This window comes from Garra rufa, chromosome 5 (assembly GCF_049309525.1).
Source record: "Garra rufa chromosome 5, GarRuf1.0, whole genome shotgun sequence".
Taxonomy (NCBI): domain Eukaryota; kingdom Metazoa; phylum Chordata; class Actinopteri; order Cypriniformes; family Cyprinidae; genus Garra; species Garra rufa.
In genome coordinates, this window is record NC_133365.1 from 6,278,588 (window position 1) to 6,292,545 (window position 13,958).

At 34.1% G+C, this 13,958-nt stretch overlaps 1 protein-coding gene across 1 annotated transcript; it reads right to left on the reverse strand.

The window, feature by feature from the left end:
* Positions 1-154: 154 nt before the first annotated feature.
* On the reverse strand, positions 155-13,884 carry usp39 (ubiquitin specific peptidase 39). Its single transcript, XM_073839437.1, has 13 exons — positions 13,749-13,884; positions 12,434-12,515; positions 12,262-12,356; positions 11,372-11,508; positions 10,042-10,194; positions 5,300-5,525; positions 5,091-5,165; positions 3,743-3,810; positions 3,377-3,565; positions 1,961-2,103; positions 1,730-1,865; positions 1,548-1,634; positions 155-371 (listed from the first exon to the last, which is right to left on the reverse strand). Exons 1-13 carry the CDS (start codon positions 13,798-13,800, stop codon positions 318-320), a joined length of 1,497 nt encoding a protein of 498 aa, XP_073695538.1. The 5' UTR covers positions 13,801-13,884; the 3' UTR covers positions 155-317.
* Between the last annotated feature and the right edge of the window lie 74 nt (positions 13,885-13,958).

A 13,958-nucleotide genomic window follows, 5' to 3' on the forward strand; every position in this document is an offset into this window, starting at 1 on the left:
GATTTAGCGTATTTTTCACAATATATGTTATCCTGTTGAGCTAAATGAACAACACTGTATATAGTTTTGAACACTTTAATAAAAAGTCTCATTCCACAAACAGCCAAACTTCATAGGCAAATGAACACAACCAAACTGAAATAATTATAAAAGATTTCTAATCACCAGTTACATGAATTAAAACACATGAGGGTTTTAGTTTAATGTCTTCTTTCAATGTAACTCAGTCTCTGCAGTCTTAAAGCCTTAATGTGGCTTTAAGAATTTAACTATAACTTGTTTCATTTACATCTCACCAAAGCTTGTTTTTGGGCTTCCTACGCCCCTGTATGGCTTTCTGCTCCATCGTCGTTATCCTGTCTTTTCCAAATCTGCAAAAGAAAAGAATCGGGTGAATTCAACAAGAGATGACATTAAATATTGCATACACTTTAAAAAAAAAAAAAAAACATCCTACTCATGTGTTTTTGTCTCGTTTTCCAATATAAATATCTAAACATCCTTATGCAAAAAACAGTTGTTGTTTTTAATTGAAAACTGCAAAACAATATTACAGTTAAACCTAAAAGTAAAACAAAATATATAAGAAAATTTATATTTATATTTTATTAGGCTACTTCTAATTTCATCAAGTTTAATAATGTAATAATACAAAACTTAAACTGCAAAAACAATTGGTCTTAAAGTCACAAATTTATCTTCATTAGCTGTTGAAACGCTATCTTTTTGAATGACAATGACTACAGCATCATATGTAATGCTGTATAATTTAAAATTAGGCTCACAACAGTACTAGAATTGACTTCAATACAGCTTGTGTGTACTACTTTCCATTTAATGTTTCTTCACCTTTAATCAGAATAATATGATCAGAATATGGCAAATATTTGAATTTATGAATCCTTCTTTATTATTTTTAATTATTTAATTTCATTTTTTTTTATGTACAATTGAGGTCAAAAGTTTACATACACCTTGCAGAATCTGCAAAATGTTAATTATTTTACCAAAATAAGAGGGATCAAACACTGACCTGAATAAGATATTTCACAAAATATATGTTCACATATAGTCCACAATTTTTTTTTTTTGTTCAGTGATAGTTCATGTGTTCCTTGTTTGTCTTGAACAGTTTAAACTGCCTGCTGTTTTTCAGAATCCTTCAGGTCCCACAAATTCTTTGGTTTTTCAGCATTTTTGTGTATTTGAACAGTATTAGAATATTGCATCAAAATGCATTAAAAACATTTTAAAACCTAAATTATGTTGAAAAGGATGTGTTATAGTTTCTAGAGTAAATATGAAACAGGGAACCAACACTCCTGTTAAGCAAGCAGTGCTAACAATAACAAGAAAAAGGATGTTTAATTCAGAAGCCAATATTTCATTGGGATTTTCTCTGTAACAGGAGTGTGTCGGGGATTTAAACTGTGAATCATGGGTCTTATTGCTGGTGCATGACCAAAATACCAAAACGGTGTAATTTTGTCAACAAAACATGTGATGTCCATTATGCTCAGCCATGTTTTAAGTAATGAGCAGCAAACCTGTATGTAGGCTTCTGAGAGCGTGATCATCTGTGGAAGGATGTCAATCACCTGCAGGTCCTGAAGCTCGTACCACTTTCCTGTACCCTATCAAACAACACAAACCACCCAGATTATATAAACCACACCAATAACAGTGCCGGCATCCTCTGAATAGACTGAAGTGCAGGCGACACACTCACATGATGCAGAACATGAATTCTGTAGGATCCCTCGGTGGGTTTTCCATCATGAACTACATTGGCCACCAGATCATAGGTGGTGATCTTCTCTGTAGCCTGCGCCTCTTCTGTCAGGTATTCACGCAAATCAACATTCCTATTGTGCAAGAACATTTCAACATACATTTACAGAGAATATAAAAGTCTAAAAGAGTACAAACGAGGTTATCCGGAACACTGGTGGTCACATACGTGATGGGAAAGTTGACGATAGTTGGGTTCTTTTCCACAAAGAAGTTGTTTTTGGTGAATCGTTTGATGCAGAAGATGAGGTACGGAGGAAGTTTGGTAAGCTGGAACCTTTTCAGAAAGTTCTCTTTGTATGTTTTGTACTCCTGTGATGAAAAAGTTAATCATTTATGAAGTAATAATAATAATAATTAAAATAAATATAACATTCTACATGACAAAAGCATGCCTTTCTGTATCCACAAAAACGCACAGGTGCAACTCTGGATGGAATTCTATTCATACTGTACTCCAAAGATGACATTATATTTTCCTTGCAAAATAATTCAGTGAAAAAAATGCAAAACACAGTTGAGGTCAAAAGTTTACATACACCTTGCAGAATCTGCAAAATGTTCATTATTTTACCAAAATAAGAGGGATCAGACAAAATGACTGTTATTTATTATTTAGTACTGACCTGAATAAGATGTTTCACGTAAAAGACGTAAACATATAGTCCACCAAAGAAAACAGTTGAATTACTAAAAACAACCCTGTTCAAAAGTGTACATCCACAGCTGTGTTTTTTGTTTAGTGATAGTTGTTCATGAATCCCGTGTTTGTCCTGAACAGTTAAACTGCCTGCTGTTCTTCAGAAAAATCATTCAGGTCCCACAAATTCTGTGTTTTTTCTGCATTTTGTGTTCTTGAACCCTTTCCAGCAATGACTGTATGATTTTGAGATCCATCTTTTCACACTGAGGACAACTGAGGGACTCATATGCAACTATTACAGAAGGTTCAAACCCTCACTGATGCTTCAGAAGGAAAAAACGTGCATTAAGAGCCTGGGGGTGAAAACTTTTGAACAAAATAAAGATGTGTCATTTTTCTTATTTTGCCTAAATATCTTTTTTTTTTCATTTAGTACTGCCTTTCAGAAATACAGGAGACACTTGCATGTTTCCCAGAAGACAAAAAAAGTTAAATTTACCTTGATCTTCAAATTAAAAAACTTTTTACCCCCTTAATGCATCGTGTTTCCTTCTGGAGCATCAGTGAGTGTTTGAACCGTTGCTTATGAGTCCCTCAGTTGTCCTCAGTGTGAAAAGATGGATCTCAAAATCAAACAGTCATTGTTGGAAAGGGTTCAAATACACAAAAATGCTGGAAAACCAAAGAATTTGTGGGACCTGAAGGATTTTTCGGACTAAATGTAAACATCTGTTATTGTATGATCCTCTTATTTTGAAAGATTTCATACTACAAATACAGCTTTAAAAGTAACTGAAAGCAAACAAAACAAAAAGGAAAAACAATATTTGTATTAACAGACTTATGTTTGATGGTCATTTTCTCAAGATACTAAAAAAGCAAACAAAAAAAGAATTCTGAATTTAAAGAAAGAAAGAAAAAAGTGAATGAGTGAATACACACCTTCTCATTGTTTCCGTTGAACTTGGCTAGGATGTTGAAGAGAGGAACCTGAGGAATGATGAGCTGCTCCTTCTCGTCTTTGTAGAGGGGTGCGGTGGGCAGATCCAGCGTCAGGTACAGGAAGGTGGACTCAGACATCTCCTCCTGGTACTCGTCCTTAAGCAGCAGCGCTTCCTTCTCTTCTGGAGGCTGTGAGAAACAAGCACGGAAACCTATGAGACTGTTCAAATAAAGCATTTCTCGAATCTTACATTGCAAATATTCACAACAATCCCCCAAAAAATAATGTAGAAAGGCTCTCGAAACTGTTTAGCATGGACAAATCAGGCAGTTATTGATGCAAGAAACTGTCCAGCAGACACCTACCAAATCTGGATGGGGAAGCTTCTTTGAGAAGATTCGCATGGACCCCTGAAACACCTTGGTGACGATGGCTGCAAAAGACAAAAACAGAGTAAACAGATTTTACTCTATAGTGCTGTCGCGATTCATTTATTCTAATCGACTATTTGATTTTTAAAAATCCTTGATTTCATTTTTGCCACATATTCATTAAATTATTGCGGCTATAGCATTCTGTGGTAAAGATATGGCCAAATACTAAAGATTAAGTGGACATTTTAATTAAATGTTGTTTATGCAATATTAAACAAGGATTAGATCAGACAGTGAAGTGTAAAAGCAATCGTTACATTGTAACGCGTAATGTACATGCTCTATTGTTTATAATACATTGAGCATTTCAACAGTTTTGTGCAATAAACCCATATGATTTCGTGTTTTTTTTTTGTTTTTGTTTTTTTAACTAATTATTATTGCATCAGTGCTATTATATATGTGACCCTGGACCACAAAACCAGTCATAAGGTTAAATTTGACAAAACTGAGATTTATACATCATATGAAAGCTCAATAAATACGCTTTCTATTGATGTATGGTTTGTTAGGATAGGACAATATTTGGCTGAGATACATCTATTTGAAATCAGAAATCTGAGGATGCAAAAAAATCTAAAAGACTGAGAAAATCACCTTTAAAGTTGTCCAAATTAGGTTCTTAATGCATATTACTAATCAAAAATTACATTTTGATATGTTTACAGTAGGAATTTTACAAAAAATCTTCATGGAACTTTACTTAATTTCTTAATGATTTTTGGCATAAAAGAAAAATCAAAAATTTTGACCCATGCAATGTATTTTTGACTATTGCTACAAATATACCCCAGCGACTTAAGACTGGTTTTGTGGTCCAGGGTCACATATACGTATGCATTTTAAGAAATTCATTTTCATCTTCATTTTTATTACCACAAAAAAGCCTTATTATAATAATTTTAGGGCCCAATGAAATCCATTTTGATTTTTCTATACTCCGTTTTAATGGCTAAAAAAAAATTTTAAATCAAAAAGCTGTCTAATTAATTGAGTTTTACCGTTTTACTTTTACCAAATTATTTTCCAAGAATTTTCTCGGTTTCATTTTAATGGTTCCATTAATTAATTTTATTAAGATAAAAAACAAACAAAAAAACAATTGTGGGAAATTAGTCATTTAGATTATTTGATAAATGAGTTGATAGATTAATCAATATCAATTTAGTTGTTAGTGGCAGCCCTACTTATGAACATTACATCTGAGAAGGAGAACTAGCACACAAACAAACACCACTTAAAAATCAAAACATACTAAGAACTCAAAATAAAAACTCACATGATTTCTTCTTTGTCCCACCAAGAGCACCATGCAATGCATTCATAAACCAGGACAGAAAGTCAACAGCGTCCCCTGGAGGACAAAGAGCACAACATTAGGTTTGCATCCTACCACACCATTTGTACTACACCATTTTCTGCAATAAACACGCAACAGCGCCATCTTTTGACAACAACCAGCTAATAATTATGTGCATTCTGTTTTACCTTGTTTAGTGATCTGAAAGGTCTTTTTACTGCATAACACCACCGCCTGCAACATTTCATGCGGCGACACATGGGCTTTGAAGTTACGTGGGTTCCAGAGCTTGCGCATGAGCTCCCCAAAGCGCTGCACCAACAGAAACATAATGTCACCCGGTGGCCGGCGGATTCTGCGATAGTTGTCCTCCTCCAGGAAGTAGTTTCGCAGAGGCGGCGCATTTGACAGCGCCTTAGGAGAAAAGAAAAAAGGGGTCAGATAGTACACTTAAAACAATGTTTATGCCTAAATTTAAGATTCATTTGAATTTATTTGAATTGCATTTCAAATGTTCAACCAATTGGATTTCACAGTTTTACTGAGTTTTCAACTCAGGGTTGCCACTCTAAGCCAAATATAAAATTTTCGGACTTTTTCCTGACTTTCACTAACTAAAAAGCTGAATTTCCATGACCTATAATGAACGGATCCATCCATTTGCAACCTTTATTTTTAGTATAAAACACACTTTTTTTTTTTTTGCTTTTACCCGTTAAATGCACTTTGATATTTCTTTATTTCTACAGAAATTAATTTATGTTTTTTATGCTTTCAGGGGTTAAACATTCTGAAGTAGGGCTGGGCGATTTGGCCTAAAATCAAAATCTCGATTAATTGAACATTTTAACCCGATTACGATTAATGAACGGTTATTTTATTTATTAATAAAATTATATTTAATTATATTTATATAATATTTAAATAATATTTATTTTTTTGCCCTCATAATTCACTGACTAGTTTTTAGTAGTTTTCTAGTAGTGAGAGATTTTTGAATGAAGGGTGCACACACTATCCACTATCTATGATTATTTATTGAACATCAGTGTTTAACAACTGAAATTAAAGCACACACTGCTTAAAACGAAAAGTCACATTTTTCTTAAATTAGTGAAAATAAATAACTTGCACTTTTGGAAACAAAATAAATAATTTTCAATGTTTTTCATATTAAAAGTAGAAAAATAAGCAGTATCTCTAAATAAAATTACTCTTGTATATCCTGTAAACACTTTTTACTGTATAAATACTGTTTAAGCTCTCCATCGACATGTCGGCGGAATAACGTAACGGAGCAGGGTCACGTGACTCCATACGCGGTAGTGTTTTTAAAGGGAAAGTAATTGAAATAATCGACCTGGAAAATTTTGATCGATTATAGGTTCTGAATGTTGATTTCGATTACTTTTCTATTAATCGCCCAGCCCTAAGTTTGTCATTCTGTCTTTTTTTCCTTCACATTTAGTTTTTGCTTTTCTATCATCTACAAAAGTGGTCATTTTGTAGCCAAAGCTCTTGAAATTTACATTTTCCTGGCATGTTTGCCTTAGTTAACAGGTACAGCCTGTCAGTCAGTTGATGTGCGGGAAGGGAATAAAATGATGCTGAAAAATAGCCTAACCATAACAATAGGCAAGACTTGTGAAAAAACAATGCAATGGAAAAAAAGAACAGTATAGAAAAATGCAAATACATTTTGATGAATGGAATCTAAAATTTAAAGCAAAGAATGAAATTACTGATATTCTATGACTTGGACAAAAGAAAAGAAAATTCCCTGGACATTTAATGTCTGGATTGGAATAGACCTTTTAAAATTCCATGTTCCTTGGGAACCCTGTAAACTTAAAGTAATGTATATTTGTTAGTCATGCATAAATAAAACAAGTTTGCTTTAATGATTTCTGTAGAAGTACTAATAAAAAGAATGGTTTTGAATACACAATATATCAGTTTTATGTTTTACCACTAATAAATCCAATCTCAATCTTCAAATACTAACTAACTTCATATTATTTGTTCCCCATTTTAAACATATATGTGACCCTGGACCACAAAACCAGTCATAAGGTTAAATTTTACAAAACTGAGATGTATACATCATATGAAAGCTCAATAAATAAGCTTTCTATTGATGTATGGTTTGTTAGGATAGGACAATATTTGGCTGAGATACATCTATTTGAAAATCTGGAATCTGAGGGTGCAAAAAAATCAAAATACTGAGAAAATCACCTTTAAAGTTGTCCAAATTAAGTTCTTAATGCATATTACTAATCAAAAATTACATTTTGATATATTTATAGTAGGAATTTTACAAAAAAAATCTTCATGGAACATGATCTTTACTTAATGTCCAAATGATTTTTGGCATAAAAAAAATCAATAATTTTAACCCATACAATGTATTTTTGGCTATAGCTACAAACAAACCCCAGCGACTTAAGACTGGTTTTGTGGTCCAGGGTCACATATTAACCCCGTTAATATTTTGGGATAATATATGCAATTGGTTTCACAATGAACAGATTTATGCTCATTTTAAGCAATAGATTAAATGGATTTAGCAAATTGTCATCAAGAAACTATACCATGACTTTTAGGAGTGCAGAAATCTTACCCGTTTCATTTATGCATGACTGACAAGCATGGGCGACATTTGACTCTTGAGTCAGGGGGGGCAAGAAAAAAAATCAGATGTAAGCATTAAAACAGTGCCCTACGGTATTGCAGCACATCAAAGCAGTCAATTAAAGCGCTGCACTTCAGCCCGGGCCGATGGGCCCTGACTTTTTTTTACACCCCAGGGCTACGGCTTCGGGCCAATTTTCACGTCATAGTTCAGACCCGGGCCGGCATCGGGCCTGTTTTAGGCTTCTCCTTATTTTCATAATTTAGACATCCATCAATTATGGTGAAGAAAAAAAAAAGCCGCGCTGGTGGAAACAACACGAAACTTCACTTTCGCTTTCACTTTTGAGACCGACTCAGACACCGTTTAGTGTGCTTTAGCGCAGCTGAATCCGCGTTCAAGCGCACACAATAGGCTAAAACTCACCCCAAGCACCGGCAAAAATAAATAACAATGAATGTGTCGAGGAAAGAGTAAGGACATAAATGAATTATTTATTAATTAATTTGTGTATTCTGAGTCAGTGTCGCAATCTCCTTTTTGGACGTGCCTTCAGAGAGAAATTCATCTTTACGGATTACATGAAAGAGTTTGTGCTTTTGATTTGTTTTATTTCGTTAAGTAATAATTTAAAGCTTTCTATAAATGTATTTATTATGTCTGTGAGGCATGCATTTCGCTTCATTTTGTTAAGCACTCCTGTTCAAGAACCAGACGGCAGAAAGCACATAATTTTTGTTTTCTTTATTTTATAAAAATGCTGTAACGTTTTTTTCGATGTATTACTCGTACTTTGTGAGCAAAAATGACGGATAATTTTAAATTGCTTCCAATGAAAAAAATGCAAGTGATTGCGCTGGTGCCTCGATGTCCTGCAAGCTTTAGCTTCCACTTTCTGCACAAACTATGCGCATATAGCTCACATGTATCTGTAACGTTTAAACTACCATTGTTTTATACTTGAACTGTTTTATATCTATAGATTTCATTTTAGGCAAGTCGTGATGATTTGAGAAGGCAAACTGATCAAACAGACTATGATCAGTCTTCCGCTGGGCGCTGTTCGGTAAATATATATATTTTTAACGAATAAAAAATGCTCCAAGCGTTTTTCTAAATTAGCTAAATAAAAAACGAAACTAAATATAAACATTTTACCATTACATACAAAACTGAACTATTTTATAGCTGAAACAGTAAGTTGTTTTGGGAGAAGGGGAAAATATATTTTTATCCCGTCTATTGCTTCACCGTTATTTCGAGAATAAACCCAGCGTAAATATGCAAATGTCACTCCCAAAACACATCAGCTTACATGTGCCGAAAAACGAAAGTTTCATACAAATTCTAAATGGATTATAGCATGGAAAGTGCAAAGCACGCTCCCCTTATTATCACTAAAAATTCATAGAGATCTCACAAAATTCCGTTATAATTAATAAAGCTCTCTAAACTACACAATTAATATTTTATTTACATCGCGTGTACACTCATAAGATGATTCACGAGCGCACAAAACGGCACTTAATAAAAACCGATCAGGCGCTTTCAGCAGTGAGTGAATTCTGACAAGTGTTTCTAATTGTTCGGAAACAACAGATATGTCTGTGATTGGCTACATTGCTCAACGCTGCAAAAACACGTTGGATAGTTTGCCAGATCTTCAATTGCTTTGCTTTCGTTTGAGGGTTATATAGCACCGTCTAGTTCCCAAGTACAACCGAGCCTAAGCTTGGCTAAAGCAGTTGCAGCGGGGCTGTCGAGGATTCCATGACTAACCACAGGGGGGGCAACTGCCCCCCCTTGCCCCCCCCCCCCCTAATGTCGCCCATGCTGACAAGTATGCATGACATTAAGTTTATTAGTTTGTTAAAACTGCGTAATCCATTTTTAGAATTTTAGTCTTAGATATTTTTTTGAGTGAACATAAACAGTATGTAAAGACACTAGAACAAACCAAGGATCGAAGCCTGACGTTAAAGTTTTTTTTTTATGCAAAACACATTCATGGTTGGGTTTTTCAGAGAACATAAAGTAAAACTAAAGGTAGCATTACAAAAATCATTACAAAAATCTGTGTAATTACATGCAACTAACCTCAAAACAAACTCTCATCCTAAACCTCATTCTAAATACTTAGTATTCAAATGTATAATTAAACTATAACAAATACACAAAGACATACAGTGCAACCAGAATAAAAATCAACCCACAGATGGCTCACTTAAAGCCATTTATGTGCATTTAAACTGTGAGAGAAGTAAAATAAATTACATAACTAGTTGCTTATCTCACCTGCAGAACCACGTTAGCGTAGTCATTAGCCTTGATATTATTGAGACCCACAATTCCAGGTAGATAGGTTGTGCCGTCGTAGGCTCTGTACAGCTTTCCATGCTTGTCCAAACCAGCGATGTGCTGTTTGGTGAATGTGGGTTTCAGCACATACTGCAATAAAGAAATCAAGCAGAACTCAATCAGAGATGTTAGTCTTTAATCAGGGGTGTTCTTCTGAACATAACAGGGTTCCTACATATTTTCAATTTCAAAATTTCATACTTTTCCAGACTCAAATGGCTCAACGAGCATTATTTTCAGCTTTATATTTGGTACATATTACAGTCATCTGTAAATATTTGTATTTTCTTAAGATGTTTTCATTGATTTTCCCAAAGTGACAACATATATATAATAAAAATACAGACTTTTACAAACACACAAGAAACTCCACTATGCCCTCAAGAAACTATTCACATGTGCATGGTATTTTATGCATGCTTACGAGTTGCAATTTCTAGTTTTATATAACCTATTTCCTGTGCATCACTGCCATCTTACTATGAATAAAACAAGAGCATGGATGCACATGAATTAACAAAAATCTACTTGCTCAAAATTAAGCTTTTCTTCTGGTAGTATCACTAATATCAAGGCCTAATGTTCAATTTAACACATCCTCTGTGACAGCGAAGAAACCATAACATGAAATGGGCTGATGGCATAAAATTGGCCAAGTTCAAGGGTTTATATAAAAAAAAAAAAGTGTTTAAAATCTGTCTTTCATGAGGGCAGTATGCTATTTTTTTAAGACCTTAGGTCTCTTTAATGCTTGTCTGTGACGGCCAAGAAACCACAAAGCATAACGGTCTGATGTCACAATAGGTGGATCGGTGTGCATTGTCCTATATGCTAAGTTTAATGGTTTCTTGTGCACACATAAAAATCTGTATATTTTTTATTTTTGCTAAGGTCCTTGAGGTTATGTAATACGGTGCTGAGAATATAGTGAGAAGAAGCCCAAAATGCTTATAACCTGTTTTTTGCATAATGAAAAAGTGCACCTTGAATTCATTCAGTCGTATTTGACCATCACTAAACAGCTGCCATGAAACCTCACTTCTCATACAATAAATGTATTCTCATTAAATTCTTAATTTCCTATTATAAAAAACTAAATGGGGGCAAAAGCCTGGAAATACAAATACCTTTCCATACTCTGCGTTCTTTTTTCCATACTTTTCCCAACCCTGAAGGAACCCATAACCTCTAGGACATAATTTACGTAGACAAAAACTACAATTTCATCGCATTTTTCACAGTAATGAGACAGTTTGACTGTACTCACCGTAATGTCCTCTAATGAGGAATCAATGATCTCATAATTGTCTGGCAGGCAGTAAAACTTTAACGTGTGGAGATTCAGGAAAACATGGTGTGTGAACTGAACGCTGTGGATGTACGCATGAGACTTCTGACCTCGACCTGACAGAAAGAAAACAACAATTGAGTAGTGTGCCTAAAAATGACATTTTGTAAACATAATTTGTAGGGATGCACGATATGAACATTTTTTACCGATACCGATAGCCGATAATTAAGTCCTTCTTGTGGCTGATACCGATACGTTCATATTTATATATGATAATTTTGTGCACACAGGAGAATACAAAATCTGAGATAAACTAATGAAATGTATATTACTGTATATATCTGGGTCTAACAATCATAGCAAACATCAGTCCTGACTCTTCAAAAATGTTTTTATTTTTTGTGTAAGGCACCACAATTCTAAATAAATAAAATGCTTTGACATTAGTCAACCTGGAAAAAATGAAAAGTGCATCATGGAGTAACGTCAGATGTCCAGATGTCCGTTAAAGCTTCTTATTGATCATATTATGAATGTGTGCAGCAACCAAATGGTACAAGGCGGGGAATAAAACATCAGAATCGAGATAAAAACATCAACTTTTCAAAATGCAGGTCATGTGACATGAACCAACCAATCAGCTTCACCCGTTCCCTTAATAACATTGAAAGCACTGCCAAGGTGGAGAAACAGCTCATCATAGCTGTACAGGAATAACCATTTTTAAATAAATTTAATAACAGAGCTACTGCAAGCAATTTTTAATGCTGAAAATCCATTCATCCTTTATCTGTCCGATAAATATCGTGCATCCCTAATAATTTGACATAACAAAACATAAAAATAAGATTATCTGTGACACTTACCTTGGAAATATTTCCCGCAGATCAGACAGGCATAGACGTTAATGTGTGAGAGAGAGATTGAACAAAGCTTCTCAAAGTCAAAATCCAAAACACTCCTAAAGAAAAAAAAGAAGTATTTCAGCAAAAGAGCAATGTTGGGTTACAATAAAGACACTCATGGTCATTAATTTACCTGTTGATCGTGTCCAGATATGGACAGTGGCGGCTTCTTCGGTCTTCAACACCATGAGAGCGGCCGACTTTCACACGCACCTCTGAAATCAACCAAAGACCACATATGAAAACCATGTTGAATTCTATGTTATCAGTTCTAAAGTTAATAAAGATCTATTTTCCATTCCATAAGAAGTTCTATAAGAACTCTGAAATGGGATAGCAACATACTAGGGTGATCAGACATCCCCTTTTTCCAGGAACACGTTACCCAAAAGCATCGTAAATCATCTAAGTTATTTGTTTTTGTCTGTCCTCAGAAAAGCTTCCCATTTTAAAGAAGCATCCAAAAATAGCCCGCAATTACACCACAAAAAAAGCCTTAAAAAATTGTATACTGTATGAAGTTAAAAAATTCAAAACAATAAAAAAATTTAAATATTTGTTAAAAGTTTTATCATTTGTTCTTCTCATATTTATTTTTGTTTCGTTTATTTTGTAAAGTCAATTTTATGGTAATAAAATATTGCTTTGAAATTTTTTTTTTTTTTTGGTGAAATGTATTACAACCAGTTAACACCATAATATTTCATAATTATAATAATAGTACATGTGACCCTGGACCACAAAACCAGTCTTAAGTAACATGGGTACTTTTGTAGCAATAGCCAAAAATACACTGCATGTGTCAAAATTATTGATTTTTATTTTATGCCAAAAATCATTAGGATATTACGTAAAGCTCGTGTTCCATGAAGACATTCTGTAATTTTTTTACTTTAAATATATCAAAACTTAATTTTTGATTAATAATATGCATTGCTAAGAACTTCATTTGGACAACTTTAAAGGCGATTTTCTCAATATTTGGATTTTTTTTACACCCTCAGATTCTAGATTTTCAAATATTTGCATCTCGAAGAAATATTGTCCGATCCTAACAAACCATACATCAATAGAAAGCTTATCTATTCAGTTTTTATGATGTATATGTATACTCAATTTCAAAAAATTTATGTATAATAACAATTTAGATTTCAAATTTATCTAAAACACATAATACCCAGAACAAATATTAAACAGACATGACCACCTGTGTTTTTATCAGATGTGCCTCACGAGTGAGATCATATAACCATCTCCTTAGGATAAATATTTAGTTTTGTAGTCTCTCTGATTTCCTAGTCGCTTTATACACACTTTTATTAAATGCATAACAGTAATGCATTTTATCAACTAACGTTGCGTTGAAAACATGGGCCTGCAGATTGACGTTAAACCGTGTTCTCTAGTCTCCTGCTAAACTATCAAGCTCATACACGCTCCAGACATACCTTCCTCTTCATCTTCATCAACTTCCCTCTCCCGTTTCACGCCAGCGATCATTTTGTGTCTAATAACACGTTAATTTCTAAATTCAGTGTTGAATGAACGCTTCTCAAATATCCCCTGCGTGTGTTACAAACCTCCCGCCATCACTTCCGCTCTAAAATGGGATGGCCAAGAGCACAGTAACCCGGGGTCGAAACAAAAACAAACACTGG